Below are 26,706 nucleotides of genomic sequence, written 5' to 3'. Positions count from 1 at the left end.
CTCCTGGCGGAAGATGCTTGTTTATCTGTCTCCTCAACCAGACAGTGAGCGCCTGGCAGGCAAGGAGCGGGCCTCCCCATCTCACAACCCCTGAGACCTCATAGATGCTCAGAGAATGGCACTGAGCTGGCCTCCAGGCTCCCAGAGGGAACAGAGTAAAGGTGTGTGTGTGGAGAAGGGACCAAGAGACACACGGTGCTTCCCATCAGCAACCGAACGTGAGCAGGCTGGAAGCTGCAGGGGTGCCACGTGCAAGGCTGCTGTGATGCTGGGGAAGCCCCCAAACACAGCCCAACCTGTGACTGGCAAGGTATCTCATAAACCACTAGCATCTTGGGAGTAAATCCTGTTTGCATTTCTCCCCGATCGGTCCCTGAATCTCTAGGGTCTCATTCTGAGGGTGTCGCTGGCACTGCAGCAGCCAATTCCACCCAGACACTGCTACACACAAACCCCCCTACACACGGGGCATCAGAGTCCGGGCTGGGCACGGACGTCCTCCAGGCTGATGCAAGCTCTACGTCTACTGTTTCAGACCAGCTTCCCGGGTGAGGGCTCCCCTCAGGGTTAGTTCTTGCCTGGTGGCCCCTGGACTCTCGGGGGAGTGTCTCCTGGTGCCGCCTTCAGCAGACATCAGCCTTCAGATGGGTGTACAGAGGAGGCGGGAGACCTCCCTCTGGCTATGGCCTGGCGCTGTGTGCGTCTAAGGGCAGTTGGTTCCCCTGGCAATTCCCAGGGCAACACTTGTTGGGGTTTCCAAGGCAAACCATGAGGGTGGCGGCTGCAGGAGAGTGAGAACTCCAGTCACCAGTTAACCCCTGAAAGGCAGGGCTGAGGCCCCGTGATGGGTGCAGGACTGGGGCGGCTCTGGCTCCCTGTCCAGGCCAAAGGCCGCTGAACGAGAGCCTGGGATTTGGAATACCCCCTTAGGCGTCACTTGTCCTCTCTGGCTTGTTTCTATCAGGATCTCGGTCTTCCTGACCTAATCCTTTAGAGACTGAGTGCCAGCTGGCACTTAAAAGTCAGCTTTCCCTGCAATTTTACTCCCTCTTCCTAGGTTCCCCATCTCGGCATCAGCATCCAACTGGCCAGCCAGCAATCTGAGTCATTCTAAACCTTTCTCTTTCCCTGAACACCCCAAAAGTTAACCAACTCCCAAGTCCTGTGGGCCCAATGCCTAATTATCTCTTTTCAAATGCACCTCCCTTCCCTCCCCGCTGGCCCCATAACCTCTCTCCTGGGTGCGGCAGCCTTCTCAGCAATCCCCTGGCCTCTGTTCTCACGCTCACAGCGGTCAGAGAATTCCTTCTAAAATGTAAAGCCTCCCTCATTGTCCTTAGATGAGACTTTCTACATTCATGAATATTCAGTGAGCACCTTTCCTGAGCAGAGCCATCATCCAGACTTCTAACCACGTGTGTTTGAGGCCCTCCGAGATCTCCCCCAGGTCTCCCTGTCTTCCTCTCTGCTTTTGTTGTTTAATACCCCACCTCATACTTGAGGATCCGGCTGTAATAAACATTTGGTGCCTAAAAGGCGGCGGGCACTCTCACCTCTAGGTCTTTGCACATACTGTTCCCTCTGCTGAGATATTCTTCCATCTCTCTTCCTTCCAGTCTCAGCTGAGATACCACTTCCTCCAGGAAGCCCTCCCTGAAGCCTCTGATGCCCCTTCTCTGTGCTCCCACAGTCCTTCAGCCCTGTGCCATCACACTGGGGGTGCAACCACCTGTTTCTTGGTCCATCCTACAAGATGGTGAGCCTTACGAGCTCAAGGACTGTCTTGCCCACTATTGTATTCCCAGGGGCTGGCATACTGTAGGTAAATAAGCCTCTCATTCCCCTGCAGATATCAGAGGAGACGGCAGGAGTGAACTTACTCAACTTAGGCCTGGAAGCCAACACCCCAACCCAACAAAGGCCTGTGATTGATTATTGGCCAAAAGCTACTCAGAGGAGAAATAAGAGGACTGACTAACCTCTTTTCCCATTTCTGTTTAATGAAGCAAGGAGAAAACTTTCTCAGTAGAAAAACTGCACTTGGATTAAAAAGAAAAAATGGAAAAAACTGTCCCTTCTCAGTTCATACAATGAATGCGTAAACTGCAGAAAACACACCCCTGGGAAGTGCAGACCTGTCTTGGAAGGGAAATGTTGGGGGACAGGCAGAGGGGTCTTAGCACCAGCAAGGTGAACCTCTAGGTCATTTCCCACCGGCTGAAGTGTCCTCAGAATCTAGATCAATGACATCCCACAGGAGAAGCCCTGAGCTGGGAGGCAGGATGCCTGGGTCCGTCTGGCCTCAGCACAGCCGCCACTGGATGGAGACCCTAGAAAGCCCGTGCTTCCCGGCTCTATGATGAGCTTGAATCCACAGCGCCCAAGTATGCAACTTACTCTCGCCCCGTCCTGGTGAGGAGGAAGGTGGAGGTGGTCTCTGTGGGCCCATGGGGTGGAGCGGCAGCTGCAGGGGCCAGGGTCGGGGGTAGGCTGATTGTCGCGCCATGGGGGAGCTGCTCAGAAAGCTGCTTTCGCCCCTTGAACTCTGAGCCAGGGACCACTAGGGAAGCAGAAAGGGGCCAGAGTGAGTTCACACAGAGAGGACCCTTGAAGTGAGAACCTGTGCGGGTGGAAGGGTGCTGGGGGTGAAGAGATGGGGACTGGCTGAGGTCACGAATGAAGCTCCTACTGAGGTTGATGACCCTCAAAACAGGAAGAAGATGTGGTTTTTGCTGGGAGCAAAGCGGGCCTGCAGAGCTGTTTATAACTAGATTTCCCTCCACCATCCACCATTTCGGCATCAGATCCAAGTCTCCAGGGCCTTCCCCCGCAAAGAGCCCCCTGCTCCTCCACGAGGGCCCCCAGACCCTGTGCATCACCAGGGTGCTCTGGGACTGGCTTCGGAGCCTCCACCTCCCTCTGAAATTAGTCACACCTTTGCCTGTGTGCATGTTTCTTGGGGGAGCATTCAAAACTTTAACTAGCCTCTCAAAGGGATGGGTGAACAGAGGTTACAAACCACTCATCTGGCCCATGCATTAAAACAATGAGCCCTTGGAAGACTAATCAGCAATATACAAAGGAACAAACTATTGATTCATGGAGCAATCTAGATGAACCTCCAGAAAAGTATGCTGAGTGAAAAAGAAGCCAATCCCAAAAGGTTACATATTATACGATTCCATTTCTATAACATTCTTGAAATGACAAAATTACAGAAATGGAGAACAGATTAGTGGTTACCAGGAGTTAAGGAGGGGGTGATTGTGTCTATAAAAGGGCAACATGAGGGACCCTGAGACAGTGGAAATGTTCTGTGTCTTGACTGAATCCATGTCAATATCTGGTTGTGACATTGCTCTGGGGTTTTACAAGATATTATTATTGGGAAAAACTGGGGGAAGGATCTCTGTGTATTATTTCCTACAACTGCATGTGACTCTTTAATTAATTAAACTTTTAACTAAAGTTAAATTTAAAATTTTTAAATGGTGAACCTTGAGAGGCAAAGCTAATCTGAGAGCAGTGGTTACCTTTGGGAGGTGTGGGAGTGACTGGGAAGGGCTGGAGGGAGGTCTGGGCTTCTAATCGTGTTGAGTTTCTTGGTCTGTGGCACTTCGAGAAAATTCATCAATTTATATTCTTTCCTGTATGTTTTATTTCAATAAAAAGTTCACATGCATTTTTTAAAGGTAAAAAATGAAATCATGGATTTTATAGACAGTGTTCATGACACGGTGTTTAGTGAAAAAAAGGAGGTTATTGGGACTTCCCTGGTGGTCCAGTGGTAAAGAATCCACCTTCCAGTGCAGGGACGTGGGTTTGATCCCTGGTCGGGGAACTAAGATCCCACATGCCGGGGGGCAACTAAGCCTGCGCGCCACAACTACTGAGTTTATGCGCCTCAATGAGAGAGCCCACGTGCCGCAAACTACAGAGCTCACATGCTCTGGAACCCACGCGCCACAACTAGGGAGAAGCCCACGCCGCAACGAAGACTCTGTGTGCTGCAACTAAGATCCGATGCAGCCCCCCCCCCAAAAAAAGGAGGTTATTAAATGTTCATGTATAATATCCCATTTCCGTTTTAAGTATTTGTAAATAAACACACACATATTGACAAAGAAAACAGCTACAGGTTCTACACCAAAATGTCAGCAGTGATGGTTTTTAGCTTATTATTTTTTCTTTTGTTCCCCTTTGTCCACCTTACCTGCAATTTCAAATTTTCCTACAATGAACCTGTAAGATATTTTGCATCTAAAGGGTAATGCAAGTTTTCTTATGCATTTGATTTTTTTAACCCATGCAATCCAGCCACCCCCAGGTTCTGGCCAACCCAGATGTACCCACTCACCCATCTCAGCCGCCAGTGCCCGCTCCAGGCAGAAGCTGGGGGCCCTCTGCCCGAGAGGACTGTCCTGGCCAGGTGGGGGTCTCTGGGCTCGGCTCCTGGGTATGATGGGCTCAGAGGCTCTTCTGGGTACCGGAAGACCCCTGGTCTGGCGGTGGGAGGTTGCATCTCGGGGCACAGACGGAGTGAAAGACTGGGCTAATGTCCCTCGGGTGCTGGGAGACCATGGAGGGAGAGACACGCTGAGGTCACACAGAAGGAGGCCACAGCCCGAGACCCTCCACATGCTAAACCATGAACTCCTGACCTTTGGGACTTGGCACCCCTGGCAGTACAGTATTTCTGAGGATGCACGCCCATTATACATGCATTTTCTTTATAAACTGCAGAACTGCACATCTGCCTACTCACACAAAATTATAAAGCTCAACTTAGTTTTTAGATAATATACAAAGAAATAAAATTTGTAATCCTTCTTTCCCAGGCAGCCCTGGGTAGCCCGAGGGGCCTGCATCCAGCTTTGGAGACTATCACTCTCCCTGGTGGCTCTGTCACGCCACTCTCCCTACAGACCTTATTCATTCACCATTTCATCATTCATTTGCTCAACAAATATTTATTTCCCAGTCTGTCGATGATTGGCGGAGTGACACTGGGCAAGTCGTTTTCCCTTTCTGAACCTTAGTTCCCCTCTATCAATAAGATAGGGGAAATGAACCATCCTTCGGGGGATGATGTGTGGGCTCTGAGAACGCCCAGGCCATCTGTCCCTGTTCTGAGCTCACAGGCACTCTGATTCTCAGGCTATCTCAGGTGTGTACACTGATGGGGTCCCCAGGATACCTGATCTGGGAGAACCGGTGCTCTGGGGTCTGAGTGAGGGGTGACACTCGGCTGGTTTCTGAGCCCACAAAGCCACTGTCTGTCTCGGGGGATGCCATCCAGGGCTCCTGAAAGAGACAGCGTCCCTTTAAATTGGAGAAATGCGCTTGAGGCATCCTTCCCAAGTCCTGGCCTGGGCCTTACATTCCAGAGGCTCACAGACAGGGAGGCTGGCCCAGCTCCCAACAGCCAGGCCCAGGGTGTGAGGGTCCTGCAGCACGAGCACCCAGCCAACCTCAGGGACTCCACACCCCGAGAAGACCCTGAGCAAGTCCCGCTTCCCTGAGGAGTGGGAGCCAGGGCCCTTGGGAGAGATACTTAGAGATATCCTGAGTTGAGAATAGAAAGAGGAGGAGAAACGTCCCGTGGCGGGAACGGGATTCTCATGTCCACACGGCTTCCAGGCTGGGCCTGGAACACCATGGTCCTACCTGACTGCAGAAATGCCCGGGCCTGATGAATTGGGAAAATAAACTTGATCAAATATGCGCACCTCCGACATACTGCATCTAATGCAAGGTGCAAAGATGGCCAACAGAGAGACACGGGTGCCTGCCCTCAATGAGTTCATGGTCGAGTACAGACTCCTTACCATGGGCTCATTAGGACAACAGGTGTGTGTGTGTGTGTGTGTGTGTGTGTGTCTGTGTCTGTGTGTACACATGCATACGTTATGTGTTTTTCTATGGGAAGATCCATCACATAAGTCACATTTCCACAGAGATTTGTGATTCCTGCAAATCGCAAGCTCTCAGAGGAGAAAGGGGAGCTCCTAGCGGAGGGACCGGGGTGTGGGGAGCTATGGCACAAGCCCTGAATGTTGGGCAGGATTGTGACTGGCAAGGGCAGGAGCAGCAGGCATTCTGAGCAAAGGCTGGAGGCAGGAGGCTCCAGGAGATGCAGGGAATGGCCCTGAGGCTGTCAGCCCATGCCCTGTGCAGACGCATACCTCCAGGTGGGGCCCGCCAGCTCCACAGAGAGACTTCGGTGGAAGGCGCTCAGAGATGCCACTTCCCTCTAGGCTGGTCAGACTGCTCTGGTGGGACTCCGCAGACTTGGTGCCCTGAGGTGGGGGGGGCCTGCTTGGGCCTGAAGGAGCTGCCTCAGCTTTGTCCAGGCCCTGCAGGTGCCTGTCTCTGGCCACGGATGCGTGGAAGTCTGCTGGCTTCACAGACGCCATCTGCTCCACGTTTTCCCTGGCAGGGAAGGAGAGGCACACTGGCCCTGAGCCCTGGCATGGGCTGGGCAGCCCTGTCCTGGTAGCCACACAGTCTAGGGCACAAGCTCTGGAGTCAGGAACCCCTGCGTGCCCACCCGGGTTCTGCCACCCTCTTGCTGTGTGACTTTGGGCAAGGCACCTCCCCTCTCTGAACCTCAATTTTCTCAACTGTAAAATGGGGATGCCTACAAAACCCACCCTATACACTGCAGCAGAAATAGTGTGGAAAGAGATGTGCTAAAGCATCCTTTCCCAGGCTTCTGGAATTGCCTTCCATCTTCGCCCTTCCAGACATTTCCATCAACTTCAGTCTAATCAAAAAGACTTTATGTCACTGTTATAAACAGAAGACCAGTATTTCGTGTTACAAATAGAAACTAACTTTGCAAATAAATACAAGGGACATGAAAACAATATTATCATAGTCTAGATAGATCCTGTTGCCTAGTAAAGGCTCTGGGCCTGAGGCCTGCTTGTTTTCTCTCTCTCTTTCTCTCTTTTTAAAGGAAGATCAAGAGAGGCACTGAAGACATAATAGCCCTAAATGCGATTTCTCCTTGATGTACATGGAATGTCTGAGACTGAGAAGGAGAGTAATGGTATTTAAAGCTGCATCTGTCCTACCAGAAACCTCGTCCCACAACACCCAGTCATTTCAAATGCTATCAATGGTATATGTTGCACGTTTTAGACAGACACTGAGCTACAGGTCAGGAAGGCCGTTTCTAAACTGTCTAGCTCACTATGACAATTTCCACCCCTGCCCTGCGGTTTCTGAGCTGGTGTGGGACAAGCGGGGAAGGCTCATTGACATACTCAAGGGGGCCCCCGTGACTTCTCTCAGCCTGTGCTGGGGGCTCTCTGGTGGGGAGCCTGGTGGCTGCTGCTTTTCCTGAAGCTAAAGCTGGCCCCTCAACTTCCAAGGTGTGGCCTTGCCCCTCCTCCTCCTCCTCCTCCAGCCTCAGGGCTTCCGGGAGAGACTTCACACTGAGGTACCTGCAGAAGAACACAGAGGGGCATGACTTCTGCCCAGCAGGTCCAGCAAGATCCCACCACTGGACCCACCACCCTGGCCTCACTCCTGGTGGGCACTCACCGCTCTAGGAGGCCGTGGAAATCCTGCTCCACCCGCAGCTCCTTGTGCCCGAGCGGGGTCGGAAGGCCCAGCGGCCTGTCCTCTACTTCATTGCTGGTAGCGCTCAGATCCAAGTTCACGTGCAATGGGTGGGGGCCAGTGTTGATGGCGTCGAGCTGGGGCCAGAAAGGAGGAGGGGCAGAGATTCAGCAGACATCTGAGACCACCTTTTAAGGACCCACCTTATGCCAGGCTCATGCTGGGTGTCAAAGAGTAAGAAATAGGTTAGGTTCACTAACCTATCATCCTTTTATGTGTGCAAAAGTAGGGACTGGGTCATTCGATCTTCGATACTGACTGCTATTGATTTAGCCCCTGCTACGTGCCAGGCGCTGTACAGACATCACTTCGCAACAATCCCACCAGTATCTAGGTTATTACAACCCATTTTACAGACAGGTAACTGAGGCTCAAATGATTTGCCTAAAGTCACACAGAAGTGAGGGGCAGAGCCTAGATTTGAGCCCAGATTTCCATTCCAACATGGACACCCAGCCACTCAAAACACCTTCACCATGGGAGCAGGGGAGCCCCTCAAGATGATGCACTCAAGATGATTGTCTCTCATGGGGCTGTGACGTGGGCTAGACAGAATTCTACAAAGCCCCTTCCAGGTACAGCCCTTCTCTAGTGTCGCCACCTCTGTGAATAGTCCCCAAATCCACCCAGGACTAAAAGTTAGAAGCCTGGAGGTCATCGTTTGCTCCTTTCCTCTCATCACCAATCCAAGTCCAGTCAAATGTACCTTCTAAACCTCTCTCAAGTCCATGCACCTCTCTCCATCTGCCCCGCCACCTCCCCACTTCTGACCTACCTGCAAATTCTCTGGTATCTTCTCCTGCTGAAAAACCCAGCAGAGTTTAAGACCATCCCCTTGATGTGACCCACACACGTACATCCTGAGGCCCCTGCCTGCCTCCCCAGTCTCCTCCCCTCCCCTGCTTGTCTCCCCTGCCTCTTAGACAACTGCCCCCCTCAGGGTCCATACTCTAACCACAGGCCCTTTGCACAGGCTGTTTTTCCTGCCAGATGGCTTTTCTGTACCTAGTAATTCCTACTCACCCTCAGATGTCATTTAAACATTACTTCCTCAAGGAAATTTCTCTGACCCCCTAAACTCAGATATGTGACCCTGTTATCTACTCTTGTAGAACCTCACAATTCTCCTTCTGAGCACTGATCAAAATTATAATTAAGTAACTGGGTAACTAGTTCAACTAGACAGAAAACTCCATGAGGGTACAGGCCACCTATTATTTCAGTTGTTTTCTACTGAATTCCCACCATGTGTCATGAGTCTTGGTACATGGTACAAACTTCTCAGATATGTCATGAAGAAGTTAATGAATGGAGAAAACAGTGAATGAAGGAACAGTCCAATACGGTTGGGCAAAGAGGTACCTCAGGGCAGAGGGTCTGGATGGCGGGCGTGGGGGCTTGCTCCAAAGGAGGGGGCAGGCCCGTTGGCTGTTCGGGGGAGGGCATGGCTGGGGAGCTGTCCAGAGCCAAGTCTGACCCGGCTGGCTCAGGTTCCTGCTGGTTCTGGTCTATGTGGTCCTTCAGCTCATCCAGGCGAATTCCCAGCTGGAATATCTCTGCCTCCAGCTCCCTGGAACGAGGAAACATCACGCAGTTCTGGGAGGCTGTGCTTCAGAGCAGAGGCCCCAGAGATGCCCATGGAGAGTGCATCTGACATCATAATTTAGATTATGTGGAGAGCAAAATCAACAAGGTGAAAGTGGACGCCGCTGGGAATAAGGAGGCCTCAGCCTGAGTCCCCTTCTGCCACCATCTGGCTGCAGGAGCTTGAGTCAATCCCTTCCCCCTCTGGCCTCAGTTTCCCCATTGTCCGATGAGGGCCTTTAACTCTTATCTCCAAGGTCACTTCTCATTGAAGGGAGTTCAAAAAGGACACATATCTCAGCCTTCAAGTATCCCCCATCTGGACATGTTGTTAATTGGGATAGGATTTCTCCCTGTTCCCCTAGTGTGTGAATTATGAGGACAAACTGTCCCCCTCCTGGTGGGAACCCAGGGCCTGACCCATCTGTCCTTGGAGGCCTCTCTCCCCAGCATGTACCTGCCGGGATCAAATCTCCCGGGCGTCCCCGTGGAGCCGGCAAGCTGCTGGGCCAGGTGCTGCTCCCTGCAGGCCTTCAGATACTCCTCCTCCAAGGCCGCATGGGCAGCCTTTAGCTGCTGGAAGACCTGAAACCAGACAGGCCAGGAAGACTTGAGTGCCCAGCCCCCATGGGCTCCATCCTTGCAGACACAGTGGACGAGACAGCTCTTGGGGGAGGGGAGGGGCATGGGACTCTGGGACTGTGGAGGCCTCTGGGCCCTGGAATATCTGGAAGGCTGGGGTTGGTACCCTCTGGAGCCTGCTCACTCTGGTCAATCTCCCTGCCATCAGATTGGTATGGCAGAGGCATGGCTTAGAGCACTGGCACCAGCCTCAGAGGGTACCAGTCCTTCCTGGGTAGACCTACAAGAACCCAATGTTCCGTGATGGTCATAGTGTCAAATATGCTATCACTGGGCTTCCCTGGTGGCGCAGTGGTTGAGAGTCCGCCTGCCGATGCAGGGGACATGGGTTCGTGCCCGGGTCTGGGAGGATCCCACATGCTGCGGAGCGGCTGGGCCCATCAGCCATGGCCGCTGAGCCTGCGCATCCGGAGCCTGTGCTCCGCAACGGGAGAGGCCACAACAGTGAGAGGCCCGCGTACCGCAAAAGAAAAAAAAAATGCTATCACTATATCCCCATAAGGACCTAGTACTTGAGAGACCTTAGATCCTCATCCTCGATTCTCAAAACAGTGGATTTTGGAACATTAGGCATTCTTTTCCCAAATCCTTATAGGCTATCACAACAGATGGTATTATCATCACTGTCATACTCTTGATAATGATAACTAACATTTATGAGCATTGCGGCTCTGTCTAAAGCCCTTTGCATTATTCATTTAACCCTCAACATAACCCTAATGAGAGGGGTAATTTATCATCTTCATTTAAACAGGATGAAAGTACAGCACAGAGAGATTACTTAAGTCAGTGAAGGTCACACAGTGAGTGACCAAGTTGTAGAGTTGGGATATGAACCCAGGCCCTCTAGCTCCAGAGCTCATGGTCTCAACGATTATGCTAGGTCCCCACAGTAAACATGAGAGTAGCTAACTCATGGGAGGTTAAAACTATGGGAGGTGGGCTCATTATCCCTGGCTTTTTATCATCCTCATCTCACTCATCCTATGCTGACGATAGGCTGAGGCCAAGGACAACCTAGAGTCCAGCCCCCAGTCAAACTTTATCTTCCAACAGCTCTCGATCTCCCTGCATATGGGGGAATCAGGAGAGGGGGAAGAAAAAGAATGGTTTTGATTTTCAAGGTCCTTGATCATCCACTCAGTGAGATAATACAATCCATATCACATTTTGTAATTGGAGAATGTGTGTAACATCTATATAGTAACATAATACTTAGTAACATAATATTAACAGTAAAAACCATCAAACCAAGTGCGTTGCATTTGCCCTACTCACCCTCCCTCAGCTCCTCTCCCACCCCACTCTGCGCCTTGAGCATCAGCTGGGCTCCTGACCTGCTGGTTTCCCCTGGGGCCTGTCTAGGGGAGGCATCTATTAGAGGTCACAGGGTGGGAGGAAAGAGACCTGGGAGGGAACTGCTCCGGGCAGGTGCTAGTCCCTGGGCTTCCCTGTCCCTGGTCGGGCTCCCTGAGGCTGCTGCCCACACCCCAGCTTTGAGAGTCCCTTCACCGATCGGTCCCTTCACCGATCCTTACACCTGCAGCTTTGAGAGTTCCATCCGCTCCTTCTTGGGACCCTGGCTGATGCATCAGAAATCTAAATTTTATACATGACCACGGTTATCTAGAAATACCAGAGCCCAGAAGGAAATAAGCCAATAATGGTTAGATTAGGGGTTTCTTTCCCTTTTCCCCCCCGTTTTCAAATTTTAGCAATTACTTTTATAATAAGGAAAATTATAAAAAGAAAAGGCCTTTTCCTGGTTGCCGACAGGCAATATAATCCATGGGAAGCTGTGCAGGGCAACGATTAAGACCCTGGACTTGGGAATCAGACAGACCTGGGTCTGGGCTGTGCCGTCTACTGGCTGTGTGGCCTTCTAGCTGCCTCTGTGGGCTTCAGTTCATCCTAGTTAAATGGGGGTGATGACTGTAACTGCCTTGCCGGGTTTTTATGGAGATAAAATGAAATAATGTACATCAGGGCTTACCACAGTGCCTGGCACATCAGCATCTTTGCTTCATAAATGGTGACTATTGTGATATAATGATCATTATCATGGAAAGCTAATCAGGGGCTGTTTGTTCTAAAAGGAGACACAATGTCTGGGATTCTCTGGTCTGTCTTGCAGCAAACGAGGCTTCAGAGCCTGTGCCATGGGAGAGAGAGCAGCTGTCTGGCAGCTCCAAGGGCATCTCTTGAAGTGGGCAGTACCTTGAGTTGGTCCTGGGGTGTCAGCTGTCCTGCTTGTAGCAGTTCTACGAAGGACTCCACCTGGGAATTGGAAAGGAAAGGAAACACGCTCCATTAATCCAGACTCAGAAGGTAAGTCCTACAGACTCCCACACTTAGCCACAGTCACACTTTGGAGCAGAGAGCTGGGCCCTGCCTTGCGATGTGGGTTTTCTGACAAGCACGGAGAGGCGCGCGCCAGAAAAGCTCCACCACTGGCCTTGGCCATGGCAGCCTTGGGAAAAATCAAAGTGGAACCTCCAGGAATTTATCGACAGCAAAGCGCACTTACTCCTGTGCATGAAACCTACGGCAGCATGGTGGGCGTGGGGCAACAGGAAACAGTCTGAATGCCTATCTGTGGAACGGTATGCAGCCATCCAGAAGATGAAGGCACATATGTGTGTTCTCATGTGTAAATGCCTCCAAGACCTACTTTTCAGCATCAAATCAAGGTACAGGACAGTGCTTATGGTAGGCTACCATCTGTATAAGATACGGAGAGAACAAAGAAGGAAAAATACAAACACAGTTGCTTATGTATTATAAACTATCTCTAGAAGGTATATTATAAACTATCTCTAGAAGGATGCAAGAGACTAAAATATTAATTGCTTCTAGGGAGGAGAACTGGGTGGTGGGCGGGTACAAAGATGGGAGGAAGGTTTTCTACTATATGTATCCTCCGAACTTTGAACAAAGTGAATTTATTGCCTACCCAGAAATATTCAAATTTGGGACATTAAAAAAGTCAAGGTAGGGCCTCCCTGGTGGCGCAGTGGTTGAGAGTCCGCCTGCCGATGCAGGGGATACGGGTTCGTGCCCCGGTCTGGGAGGATCCCATATGCCGCGGAGCGGCTGGGCCCGTGAGCCATGGCCGCTGGGCCTGCGCGTCCGGAGCCTGTGCTCCGCAACGGGGGAGGCCACAACAGTGAGAGGCCCGCATACCGCAAAAAAAAATAAAAATAAATAAAAATAAAAAAAAGTCAAGGTACATTATAGTGTACATACTCATGTGACCATTTCTATAAATGCACTTGTGTGCATTAAACATTTTGCATGAAGCAGAAGGGCAAGAGTGGAAGAAAAGATTTCACTGTATATATTCTTTGCCCTGTGTGAGGGTCTTTACCATGGGTATCTATTACTGTTACAAAAATTTTTTTAATTAGGAAAAAAAAGGCAAAGACAATTTGGAGATTTCTAGCATTACTAGGAAAGCTCTAGATCAGTGCCAAAATATAATATAGAAATTTACCTAATTACATTATATAATTTATATAACATAAAATAGAAATGTAATGCAAGCTGCATATGTAATTTAAAACTTTCCAGGAGCCATAATAAAAATGTGAAAAGACACAAGTGAATTAATTTTAATAATATATTTTATAAACCTAAAATATTATTATTTTTTGTGTGTGTGTGTGTGCGGTACGCAGGCCTCTCACTGTTGTGGTCTCTCCCGTTGCGGAGCACAGGATCCGGACACGCGGGCTCAGTGGCCATGGCTCATGGGCCCAGCCGCTCCACGGCATGTGGGATCTTCCCGGACCAGGGCACGAACCCGTGTCCCCTGCAACGGCAGGTGGATTCTCAACCACTGCGCCACCAGGGAAGCCCTATATTCTTTTTGTTGCACAAAGTCTTTGAAATCCAGTATGTGTTTTACACTTACAGAATGTCTCAATTTGGAGTGGCCACATGTCAAGTACTCACTAGCCACCTGACCAGTGGCTCCTGTATGGACAGGGCAGCCTGGATCATTAGGGGTCAGCTGGTGCCCCAGATTTTGCTCAATGTGGTGACCTTGGCTTTGCTTTACTTTAGAGCACACAGGACAAGGAGAAACATCTCTCCAGTTACAGGACCCAGAATGGCGGCGATAAAAAGGAATAAAGTTCATGCTGCTACAACAAGGATGAGCCTTGAAAACATTATGCTAAGTGAAAGAAGCCAGACACAAAAGGACAAATGTTACATGAATCCGTTTATAGGAAATGTCCAAAATAGGTAAACCCAAAGAGACAGAAAGTAGATGAACAGCTGCCAGGGCCTGGGGGGAAGGGGAATGGGGGATGACTGCTTAATGCATACGCAGTTCCTTAGTGGGTGATGAAAATGTTCTAAACTTGATTGTGTTGATGGCTGCACAACTGTGAATATACTAAAAGCCACTGAAGCATTAACTTTAAATGACTGAATTGTATGTTACGTGAATTATATCTCAATAAAGATGTTACAAAAAAGAAAGAAGGAAAGGAAGGAAGGAAGGAAGAAAGAATGGTGGTGTTTCTTTGAAAGAGTTTGTTTTATGGACATGGTGATGTAACTATTGCATTTCCCTTTCTGCATTGACAACTAGGAAGCTCAAAACCAAATGTGAATCTGATAAAGCATTCAGGGTCCAGCAGAACATTTTGTTTATTCATTTCCCCCTAAGTTCCTTTTACTTTTTTCCTATCCCTACTTCCCCCCCTTTGCCCCAGTTTCCTCACTTCCGTTTTCAGAATGTGGTTACAACGCATGTATTTTCTAAGCTGCTTTAAAGTACTTTTGGAATAAGGCCAAGTGTATAGTTATAAACAGACCTGCAAACAATTCATAGTTATTTGGATGAAAATATAAAGGCCCCTTGAGAAGTGACTGAGGATTGATTTCCAACACGAAAGGAACTAAGGAAGTGAGGTGATCTATCCTAAAGGGGAGAAGGTAGAGGTTCCATAACCCTTCCAGAATCCTGAAAAAGCAGACAGTCTCCCCCAGAAGTGAAACCGGAGATAGTTTTAAGCACAATTAGGGAGAGTTTGATGAGACACAATGCCAAAAAGGGAGTTAAATCTAGCACTGGGTGACAAGGAGGAGGCTGGAGCCAGGAGGTCTCTAAAGCCAGGGTCAGGGAGGCTCTGTTTCCAAGTTAACTCCAGCAGGGGAATAATGAGCGAGCCTCGTAGACAGCCCCTCATCCAAGCGGGCAGAGGCTCTGCTTTCTCCAGGTGAGTTCCATCTCTCGTGGGCAAAGCTGGGGTTCCACTCACCTTGGCCAGGAACCGACTGGTACGAGAAGTCAGCTCCTGGGCCTGCTCCGCTGAGGGCTGGTCCTGGGCGATGCCCGGGTCCTCCGGAAGCCACCCTAGGGCGGGTGTGCTGGGGTACGAGGAGGGGTTCAGGTCTCCTTCAGCTGATGGCCACCCTGGAATATACAATCACTAAATGCTGGGGCCAAGAACAGTCCTTCCTGGGGCTGAGAGACAGCTGCTGAACCTCAAATCCACCACCTCCATCCTCAAATGAAAGCTCAGCCGTCTCACGATCGTGCCATCTTCACATCGACCTGAGGAAGGGGCCTGGGCAGTGCTGTCCCCATTTACAGGAGAGAACAAGGTGTGGATCAGCCCCGGATGACACAGCTAGAGCCAAGCCAGGCCTCTGGGTTTCCAGTCAATAGTGTGGGCTCCAACTCAGAAAGATGTGGGTTCAAATCCCGACCCTCCCCCATAGCAGTGTGACCTTTAACATGTCCTCACCTCTCTGAGCCTTGGTCTCCTTGACTGTCAGTGGGGTAACACCCGTGGGGACCTCACCAGGTGAGGGCTCTACAGGGACGATGCTCTTTGTCACACAACTCGTCCGAGGTCACACAGCTGCTAGGTGGCAGACCTAGGCCTTCGCCCAGGCTGCTCTGGCTCAAAGCAGACACGTTCTACGTCTCCATTTGACCTCTTCAAGTCACAGGGCCCAGAGAGGGGCCTCAGCTCCCTCCCTCCCCTGGCCTGAAGCCAGCGCCACCCCAGGGTGAACCAAGTGTCCCTAGAGCAGGGTCACAACAGAGGAGCCCTTCAGCCACATCTCCTCTCCCAGACTCACCTGAAGCCTCAGAGGTCTGCAGGCCCTTGGCGGGGCCTGGCCACCGCTCTACAGAGTGGGGCTGTGGGATGGTGAAGGACAAGACCTTGGTTCCCTGGGGCATCGTCCCTGTGTGGATGCTGTGGCTGGGCTGGGGCGGGTCCAAGTACAGGTTCACCTTTAAGGGAGGAGAGGCACAGCAGAGCCAAGGGTTGGGGCAAACCCACCCAGAAGGCCTCACCTTCATTCACGCCATCATTCAGGAGCTCAACGAACATGGCTTTGTATAATAAATAATACCTTTGAGTGGAACCCTTGGGTGGGGGCCAAACACTGGGCCAAGGGCTTACATATCCTTTCATTCTCTCTTTATGGCAGTCCTGAGAGGAAGGGACCATATGCCTATCTTACAGAAGAGGGAACTGAGACTCAGAGAGGTTGAGTCACTTACTCAAAATCTCCAGCTGAAAAATCCTTGGGCTGGGATTATAACTCTGCTTTGACCCCAAAGTCTATGGTTTTCCATATTAATAATTTTATTAATAATATTTGTTATAATATATCATAATAATATTGTGATCAATCTAATATTTAACATAGAACAAGTATAATTATATTACAGTGATATAATAATTAATATTTGTTATTAATAAAAATATTTCCAATAATTATCATTACATTGATAATAACAGCAATTAATGACGGTTTGAATGAATGAGTCAATCAACAAGTAAAGGAATGATCTCTCAGTTGTAGCAGATCTCCAACATTTGAGGATGGATTTCATATGGTAAATAGTCTAGTGTTTGGGAGAGAAGTCGAGAGTCAGGGAGATGGCCAAGGAAGACCTTCTGAAGTTAAAGACCCAAGTGGTTTAAAGCAGGGGTTGGCAACTATGGTCTGTTTTAGTGAACAAGGTTTTAGTGAACACAGCCGTGCTCGCTTGCTTTTGTATCGTCTGTGGTTGCTTTCATCCTGTAACAGCCGAGATGAGTTGTTACCATGGAGAATATATGGCCCACAAAGCTGAAAATATTCACTGTCTGGCCCTCTACAGAGAAAGTTTGCTGATCTCTGGCTTAGCGCGTGAGCTCTGCAGTGCCTGGGTTCACGCTCAGGCTCTACCACCACCCTCCTTTGAGTGCTAGAGCAGCTGACTGAACTCACCTGTCTGTGCACAAAGTGAGTGCTCATTAAGTAGCAGCCACCACCCTCACATTCGTCATCATCGATATTATAACTATTACCATCACCATCATCATCACTATCACCATCATCACCACCATCACCATCACCATCATCACTATCACCATCATCACCGCCATCACCATCACCATCACCATCATCACTATCACCATCATCACCGCCATCACCATCACCATCACCATCATCATCACTATCACCATCATCACCACCATCACCATCACCATCATCATCACTATCACCATCATCACCGCCATCACCATCACCATCATCATCACTATCACCATCATCACCACCATCACCATCACCATCATCATCACTATCACCATCATCACCGCCATCACCATCACCATCATCATCACTATCACCATCACCACCATCACCGTCACCATCATCATCACTATCACCATCATCACCGCCATCACCATCACCATCATCATCACTATCACCATCATCACCGCCATCACCATCACCATCATCATCACCATTGTCATATATGTGGCCATCTTGGAGGCAGGTCCCTAAACAAGCTACTCTCCTATGTTGCCTCAGTGTCCCCTGGTCCTCATGACATCAGGCAGCTTATCTTACTGCCCTCTGCTACCCTAAGGTCGGGAGTGGGCCGTTCAGGGTGGGCTCCCAGGCCCACAGAAGGCAGCCTCTCCCTGCTTAAGCTGCTCTTCACGTTCTGGCTGTGGCAGAAAAATCTATTCCAAAGTGAGGGACAATGGCTCAGCCGTGGCTGGGCCCCTGCTGCCTCCCCCCCTCTTTCAGGCCCAGCCTCTGAGGAGAACAAAGCTGGATTTTAATAATCCCCTTGGCCATCTGCTCAGGCCCGCCTGTGGGGACTTGCCCACCAGCACCCCTCTCCTCCCAAGGTGACCCAAATCTGGGGGAGGCCCGGTCCTCCTGCGTTCTCCCCCTGCCCCACCCATCGGCCAGCCCCAGCCCGGGCCCACCAAAGGCCCAACCTGGGGGAGCAACAGGAACAAACTGCTCTCAGCACCTCTGTTTGCACAGAGGGACCAAAGGTCCGTGCAGAGGCCCGGGAAGCGGGGAGCTGGGATGAGTGTGGGTTTGCCGAGCTGCTCAGGCTTCTCCCTCCTGGACCCGTCTCTGGACACAGGCAGGACCCACCCCCAGGGCCCCCGTTTAAACCAGGGTGTCCCACGGTGCTCCCTGAGGCTGGACTGGCTCCCTCAAGGGCGTTAAGCAGGGAAGGGTAGACGAGTGCGGGAAACACTGGGTTAAATAACTGACTAATCTCAGCACAGATGGGTTCCTCACAGCCTTTAAAATGCTAATGGGCTTTATGAATGGGGCGGGGAGTGGAGAGACTAGGAAATGCTTCCCCAACTCCTCCAAACACACAAACCTCCCTCGCGCCTCTCCTCCCTCCCCCCTCATCCTTACCCTCCCCTCCCCCTCCCCCTTCCACTCCCACCCTCACCTCCACCAGGTGGCCATCAGAACACACACTTTAGGAAAGGCAGTTTTATGTCATCCCCCCTGATTCTTTCTGGGGTAATTTCCGGTCTCAGCCCCTCCAGATCCCCCTACAGCTGAGGTGGGGGACAGCAGCTGGAGGGAGGTGGCAACACAGCTGCGAATGCAGGACACCCCCATAAACTCTGGCCCTAAGCTAGTCACTGAGCAGTGGCTCCTGACCAGCCCTGGCTCCCTGCCTGCACCCCAGACGGGATCCAGTAGTGCCCCCCGGCCCGGCCCTGGAACTCCCTGGTCAGCCTCCCCAGTGGCAGAGCTCACAATCATTTAGTCTGGCTCTGTTACACCTAAAAAAATAAATAAACTGTTAAACCTAAAAAAAAAAAAAAAAAAAAAAAGGTGGGCTGTGGGCTACTGGGCTCAAACCCCAGCTCTGGCACCTACTTGTTGAGTGATCTTGGGCAAATTCCTTAACCTCTGTGCCTCAGTTTCCCCCATGGTAAATGACTGAGGACAGTGGTCTGTAAACATCATGTATTACTATTGATATTAACAGTGTAACATCATCATTCTGCCTTGTCATGCCTCTGCCACATATCCATTGCCAGGGCCCGAGCTGGGCACACCCAGGCACGGGGAAAATAGTGTCCACTCTGGAACCAGGCAAACATAGTTTAATCCCTCACTTTTAATCCCTTACAAGCCGTGGGATGTTGAGCAAACCACTCCACCTGGCTGAGCCTCAGTCTCCTCTTGTGAAGAGGATCAAATGAGATGACTCTGGCAGTGTACTCAGCCTGGGGCCTGGTACCTTTTTACTGCTCAGCAAATGCCAGTCTCCTTCCCCTGGTCCCCACCCACTGCTGCTGCCCTAGAGCCAGGCCTGGCCTGGGTGTTTAGGGCCACATCCCCAGCCTGGGGTCCAGCCCTCCCGCTGGGGGCTCTGAGCAGAGTGCAGGGGGCCCCGGGGAGGTCACATCAGCCAGCTCAGCCTGGGGGAGCAGTACCGCTTCCGTCTCTGTGAACTGGGCTCCCTGGCAAGGGCTCTGAGTAGGAAGCTGCTCTGGGGTTTCCCGAACCTTCGGGGGTAGAGTCTACAGAGCTCCGGACACAGTGAGAAGCCCGGGTGGAATCTCGGCTCCCTCAGGCTCTGTGGAGCCCGGCAAGGCCCCTCCCCACTCAGGCTGCACGTCCTCCTCAGCCCTGTCTGTACTGCTTCCCAGGGCGCGGAGAGGATCGTCCTGCTTCCGGAAGAGTCCAGCTTACCTGTGCTCACCCTTCTCTTGAGGAGAACTCTCAGGCCAAGGAGTCATTTTTCCAGAAAGCAAGACCAGGTGAGCTAGTGCTGAACCATTCCCGGCCTCTCCAACCTCTCCTCCTCGGCCCCCTCACACACGCAGGGGTCTGGGTCACCAGCCAGGCCGGTGTAGGTGCACGTGGTGAGTCCCCACTGGGACAGGGGAGTGTCCAGGAGACGCACACAGCTGTGCCCCCATGGTGTCCCCCTGCCCGGCACACATGGGCACCCAGTGAACACCTTCATATTAATACTATTAATCATAATAATATTCCGTAACTCTTAGGAAGTACTTGCCAGGTACCAGGTACATACTTTTCCATACACGAACTCATGCCTTTAAATAAGTAAAGCGGGAAGGAAGGAAAGGAGGGAGGGAGGAGATATTCCCAGCCTCTGACCCTGACCTTGACCTTTGGCAACCTATGCCCCTCCTGGGGTCCTGATTCTCCAACCTGTGAGACAGGGGAGCTGAGGATTTGGACCCCATGACCAGTTCCTTTCTCCTCGGACCTTCTAGGAGCCTGCGGCCATGAAAATGTGGTTTCCCCGGAGAGGATGCCTCACCAAGCCCTCTACTACCCCCATCCCTTTGGCCCCTGAAACTGCCTCAGAGAGGTGGAAGAAGCCTTAAGACGTGGGGTGGGGGGGGCGGGGAGGAAGGGGAGCCCGTTGGCTCCTAGGAGGCCCGATTAACCCCCTTTTACAGTTGTGCCCAAGGAGGCCAGGCTGGAAAGGAGCTGCCTGTGTCAGGAGGTGGGTATGGGGACGCGGAAGTCCTGCTCCTAGAACAGGGCCCCTTGGTTTCCTCATCGTGGCTGCCTCGGCGACACTTCACAAAAGAAGCGTCGCTAGATGGTGGAGAGCAGCGGCCTGGCAGGGGCAGGGGTCTCGGAGCGTGACGGGGACAGCCCGGGTGGGGGGGGGTGTGGGTCGTGAGAGGGAGGGTCTGCATCTCTGCACCCCACCTCCCGCCCCTCCCCCGCTGCTGCCTGATGGGGCAAGAGGCGGGGAGAGGTAAGCAGGAAACCAGGAGGGGCTGTGAGAGCCCCACTTCCTGCCTCATCTCAGAAAAGGGGAAGGTCCCAAGTGCAGAATTCAGCTTCCCCTAGAGGGGGTGGATTTCCCCGCCCCCCCTCCCCCAGCCCCACACTAGACATTCAGTGAGGAGAGAAGCTGTGGGTGAGAAGCTGGGGGAGGAGAAAGGCGAAGGTGTGATCTGGCAAGTATCAGCCTCAGGGGTTGAGCAGAAATTCTGTGCTACTCCCTTGGGGCTCGAGAGCCCAAGTAACTTCCTTAAGGTCACACAGCTAGTCAGTAATGGAACCCGGAGTTGTGCCCAGGTGGTCTCACTCCAGAGCTCATCCAGAAGGAGAGAGCTTCTGGTGAAAACTCCTGAGCACCCTGGATTCCAGCATTCAAGGACTCAAAGTTCATCAACAGTAAAGGAGATTGAGGCTGGAGAGGGCAAGGTCACTGCCCCCACCCCCCCCGGGTCACAGAGCGACCTTGTGGTAGAACAAGGAAGGACCGGGTTCCTCTATCCCCAGGGTCTCCCGAGCGCCCCCCTCCACCCCACCGGGCCCAGTACCTTGGCTCCGAGGCGCAGCTGGTCGATGGTGTTCTCAGCCTCAGCGTACTTGGTAAGGAGCTTGTGGTAATCCTCCTGCAGGGGATGGGGGTATGCAGTGAGGTCACACACCAGGCCCCTCACTGTGAGACCCCTCGCAGGGAACCCATTCCCCAAAGGGGGCCTCTGGGTGCCTCGGGGTGAAGGAGCTCTGTAGTGGTGGTTCAGCAGACCCCTTCAGGCTCACGTGCAATACAGACCCCCATGGCCAAATTCTGGGGGGTCGGAGGTGGCAGGAGAACTCCGTCACCATCGCTTCTTCTACATCCCTGACAGTGAGCCAGGGATGGGGGCCTTTGGGCTGGTTCGCCTCGATACATAACCGCAGCTACTTGCTTATTTGTCCGAATTCCCTGCCCTCATCTGTCTTCTCCACTGCTCTGTTCCCAGGAATTAAGTAATATGTGCTTAATGAGTATTTTTTAATGGCTGATTGAATCATCTAAGCATCCGGAAGTAGAAGCCTTGAAAATCACGGTTGCCTTTACTCAGAGTCCCTATTTGCCATAAACAAAACCGAAGAGCTTCTTAAAACAAGTCATTACAGGGGAAAAGCAAGAACAAGTGTCACTGGTCGCCTTTGAAGGAGGCCAGGGAACTGACGCAGTGTTCTGAACACTGGTAATTAGAAGGGCACAATCAAGCGTTTCTCCTGTCTTTCCCATGTGAACGAGGCCTTGGTAACCAAACAGTTGATGAGGGCAAGTTTCACTTTATAGAAGATTTCCCGCAAATAAATGCAGAAGGAATGCTAGCACTAGGATACTACCACTCTGTCCCCCGACATGAAAGCCTGGATCAAGGCAACGACCATCAGGGGTCCTTAACACCACAAATGAGAGACCAGCAGGCAGTTTACACCTCCTGAAGGCACCACCTATGATGGGCTCTTGCCAAAAAACATCCCTACGGGCACAGAGCTCACGATCTGGGGGGAAATAAACAGACAACGGCAACTCGAAAACGCCTCTGCCTCTAACTGGGCAAAACACAGGACACAGAGAAGACAACGCGACACATGAAGAAATATCAGAGAGTGTATCAGCAAACCCCAAAGTGTGGGAGACTCTACAGGACAGAAACTGGTTTCCTGAACAAATAAATTACAAGGAAGAAAGAGGTTTGACAAAGAACGCAAACAGAAAGGCAGGGTGGGGAGGTGGTGCGCAGAGACTTGAAAAGGCACATCGACCGCATACAATATCTGAGCCGTGTTTGGATCCTGATTCGAACAAACCAAAATAAACAAGCCATTTATGAGACAGAGTGGGAGACGTGAACACTGACTGGACGTTGGTTGATATTAAGGAATTGGTGTTAAGTTTTAGGTATGCTGAGAGTATGGTTATCTTTAAGAGAGATTCCTTATCTTTAGACACACACGCTAAAATATTTGGGGGTAAATGATTTGAAGCCTGAAATTTCCTTCAGAATACTCCAGTAGGGTGATAGGAGGAACAGGTGAGGCCATAGATGAAAAAGGTTGCCAGGGGCTGGGCGATGGGTCCATTGGGGTCGTTATACTATTTTCTCTCTTGTATATGTTTTGAGTTTTTCATAGAAGGAGTTAAAAACAAACAAACACGGCCTACCCTTGCAGCATGAATGCAATCACTGCTTTTTTGAGCTAAGGGCTTGGGACTGTCCTCATCGCAGGGGACCCCTGGCCGAGCCCCAAGGCCCCCCACCCCAACCAGCCTCCACCCCAGACCAACAGGTGCCTTGGTGTAGAAATGAGTCTGGCTTACCTGGAGCTGATGGACCAGCTTGGTGGCCTGTTCGGGCGTCTGAAATTCTCGGGGTACCCTGGTGGTGGGGTGAGTAGGAGGGGGGTCCTCTCCCGGGCAGACTTCTCCGCTGCTTGACAGCAACTCCCGCACAATCTCGGCAGGTGACTTGAAGATCAGTGGCCTGGCAGGGCCCTCAGCCAGCCTGCTGTGGTTCCTGGCTTTCGGGGGGCGGTAACTGTCATCTTTGGGGAACTTCACCCGGGGTCCCACCTTGGAGAAATCAGGGAGCGGGTAGTTCAGTCGACCCTGGCCGTACTTGGGGGCATCAGAAGATGAGTGACCGGCCAGAGTGGCTCCCGGCCTGAGCGGCGGCCTGTCCTGTCGAGCTGACCTAGGTGGAGGCTTCAGGGGACTGATGGAGCCGGTGAATCGGGAAGGGAGAGGCTTAGGTGATATCCGTGTCCGCTTCCAGGACTGGTCCCCGGGCTGAGGGCAGGAGAGGCTGGTGGTTTCTCTCCTCCATCTATCTGCAGGACACTGGACGCTCTGGGCTGGAGGGGCTGAGGACTCCTGGAATTCCGTGGCCGTCAGCAGAGTAACGCTTCCTCCAGTTCTATCGTTTGGGTTTAGGAGGTGGTGGCTGGAGCTCTGGGGTGACGTTTCTGCCAGGGCAGCGGGTGGGGGGACATCAGTCTCTCCTTCCCAGGTAGAATCCAGACCGCCACTGGGGTTGAGGTTCACAGTTCCACTGCTCCATGACCTGGCAGAGCTGAGGTCCACAGTTGGGTTGACCTCAGAATGTTCTCGAAGTTTGTCTCCACTGGCTTGTTCGTCAGAAGCCACCCAGCCTGTGGGTTGACCCCAGCCCAGAGCCATGGGGCTGGTGTTCCCATTGCCCCCCGAGCTGAGATCAGTCTCATACCCCAACCTTGGGGAGCTCTCTCCAGCTTCCTGGACCTCAGCACCTCCCAGGGCCTCATCTGGCTCCTCTTCAGTCATGTCCAGTTGAGGATCCTGCTGCGGGGGCCAGTTGAGTGGCAAGTTGGAACTCTCTGGGCTGTCCACATCCTCTGCTTCAAACTCTGGAAAGACAGGTCGTTGCTTAGTATACGCCAGGTCTGGACTCACTGTGTCATGTGACCTAGGCCATCTCACCCCTCTGGGCTTTCATTTCCTCATCACATGGTGACGGCCAGAAGCCCAGCAATCCCCCCATAGGGCCAAATACTTTTCGAACACCTCCTCTGGTTGTCTCAAAGGTCCTCCAAACTCAATCCTCAACCTGGTTGTCCCCCTAGCGCTTCCTGTCTCAGCAAATGGAAACATCATCCCACCCAACTGCACAAACCAGAAACCTGGGAGGCATATTTGCCATCTCCCTCCCCATATCCCCGCAATCCAATCTGTCACATGGTCCTGTCCCCATTACCTCCTATGGTGCTCTCAAACTCACCTGCTGCTCTAGAGTCCAGAACCACCAGGTTTGCCCAAGTCTACATCCTCTCTTGCCTGGACCACCGCAGCAGCCACCTCATCATCTCAATCCTCACTCTTATTCTCCATATGAAAACTCTTCACTGTCTTCCTGTTGTTCCCAGGAGAGAGCTGAACCTTTAATATGGTCCTAAGGTCCCTGTCTCCACCCCCCATTAGCTCTCCTGCTCCATCTCTTTCCATGGTTCCCCTCAGTCTCTCCCTACTCTAGCCATGCCACATCCTCTCCTACCACAGGGCCTTTGCACATGCTGATCCCTCTGCTAGGGTCCTCTCTCCCTCCCTTTGTCTAGGTAACTCCTATTTGTCCTTCATACATTAACTCAACCTTGACCGCATCAAGGAAGTCTTCTCTGATCTCTGTAACTTAGGTCAAAAGCTCTCTTTTATAGGCTTTCATATGACTGAATACCTCTACTTTGAAATATGTATTACAGTTGTAGTTTTCCATTTATTTATGGGATTCTTTCATTAATATTTTCCTCCCCCACTACACCGTAGGCTTCATGAGGGCAAGGATGCTCTGTTTTTATTTATTATTGTATTTGCAGAGGAGGCGCTCAATATTTGTTGACTGAAAAGAAAGAAGGAAAGAAGGAAGGAGGACAATAAGGTATGCAAAGCTCCCAGAAAATGGATAGTTGTTATAATTATTAGATAGTAAGTGCTCAGGAAATATCCATTCATCCATTCCACTCACCCATCCACCCACTCACCCATCCAACATCCACTCACCCATTGACCCAACCATCCATCCTTTCAATCCATCCATCCACCCACTCACCCATCCATCACCCACTCACCTACCTATCCATCCAGCTATCACTTATCCATCCATCTATCCATCCACCTATCTGCCTATCCACCTACCCATTCATTCATCCATCTGTGCATCATCCGTGCAGTCAGTGCTTATGGAGCACCTCCTCTGTCCTAGACCCTGTGTCAGCCTCTGGCACAGATCCAAAGTTTCATGAGACACAGTCTGGGTACCACCAAGCACAGACTCTCTGCTCTGGCCAGATGCACCTTTGTCATAATCCTTATAGCACTCTTTGCTTCCCCATGCTCTTTCCCCTACCCTTGGCACCTCTACATCTTTCATCTCCTTAAAATCTCCTTCAGCTAGTCTCCCTCGTTTACAGCAGCGCACTTGAAGCCCAGAGAGGTTAAGTAACTTGCCAAAGATCATGCAGTGGTTCAGAGCAGTCCTGGACTTAGAAGCAAGGTCCCAGCTATGCAGGCAAGTTAGTCTCTGCCTATGGGCGTCATGCAGTGGGATGAAGAGATTGGGCTTTGGAACCGGGCAGACCTGGCTTCAATCCTGGCTCTTCTGATCCCTCACAGGGCACCATGAACAAGTAGCTGACCTCTGTGGCAATCTTTACTCTATCTGGAGGCTATTCTCTCCTACCTGGAAGAAGGTGGTGAGGAAAGGTGGAGATATGGCTTGCGCCCTGCCCAGCCCTTTGCCTGGCACACAGTAAGGGCACAGGACATGGTAGCAGCTGTTACATTACAGCAGGGGGTTACCATGTGACCTCAGGAAGAGATGCCTCTGCCCTTTCATCCCAGTGCATCCCTGTCACCATTCCCTAAGGACAGCTCGGAAATGGCTCCTGAGTGGGTAGCTGTGGGCAAACCCCACTTTAAACAGACCTGGCATGAGGAACTTGGGGTCACTGCACAATCTACTATCAGCCTGACGGCTTCTCTGACATCTACGGGGGCCTGCCTGATCCCAGGATCCTAAGACAGGGGTGTTTCATTCATTTTCGAATGCAATAATCACTATGTAATCAAGCTCAAAGGTGTTATTACTCCCATTTCACAGATGGGGAAACCAAGATTCAGAGAGGAGAAGGGACTTGTTGAGCCAAGCTAGGAATTTAGTCTCAGTTGTTCTTGATGCAAAGAAAACAGTTATTTTAGAAAACAAGGGAAGCCGTCATTCTCGTTGCTAATTGGGA

General features: G+C 51.4%; 1 protein-coding gene across 1 annotated transcript in view; it reads right to left on the bottom strand.

Annotated features, from left to right (window-relative positions):
* Positions 1-26,706, bottom strand: part of AKNA (AT-hook transcription factor) — a 43,493-nt gene that overhangs the window by 11,469 nt on the left and 5,318 nt on the right. The window contains exons 3-15 of the mRNA XM_082630084.1: positions 23,261-24,324; positions 21,474-21,548; positions 15,958-16,114; positions 15,129-15,283; positions 12,073-12,132; positions 9,671-9,798; positions 8,992-9,199; positions 7,552-7,706; positions 7,272-7,451; positions 6,186-6,432; positions 5,198-5,304; positions 4,358-4,569; positions 2,398-2,560 (exon numbers count right to left, since the gene is read on the bottom strand). Coding sequence (XP_082486210.1) covers positions 2,398-2,560; positions 4,358-4,569; positions 5,198-5,304; positions 6,186-6,432; positions 7,272-7,451; positions 7,552-7,706; positions 8,992-9,199; positions 9,671-9,798; positions 12,073-12,132; positions 15,129-15,283; positions 15,958-16,114; positions 21,474-21,548; positions 23,261-24,324 — 2,911 coding nt within the window. The remainder of the gene's footprint in view (positions 1-2,397; positions 2,561-4,357; positions 4,570-5,197; positions 5,305-6,185; positions 6,433-7,271; positions 7,452-7,551; positions 7,707-8,991; positions 9,200-9,670; positions 9,799-12,072; positions 12,133-15,128; positions 15,284-15,957; positions 16,115-21,473; positions 21,549-23,260; positions 24,325-26,706) is intronic.

Source organism: Mesoplodon mirus (assembly GCF_964341445.2).
Source record: "Mesoplodon mirus genome assembly, chromosome: 1".
Taxonomy (NCBI): Eukaryota; Metazoa; Chordata; class Mammalia; order Artiodactyla; family Ziphiidae; genus Mesoplodon; species Mesoplodon mirus.
Note: the sequence above shows the minus strand (reverse complement) of the source record. Positions and strands in the feature narration are given on the sequence as shown.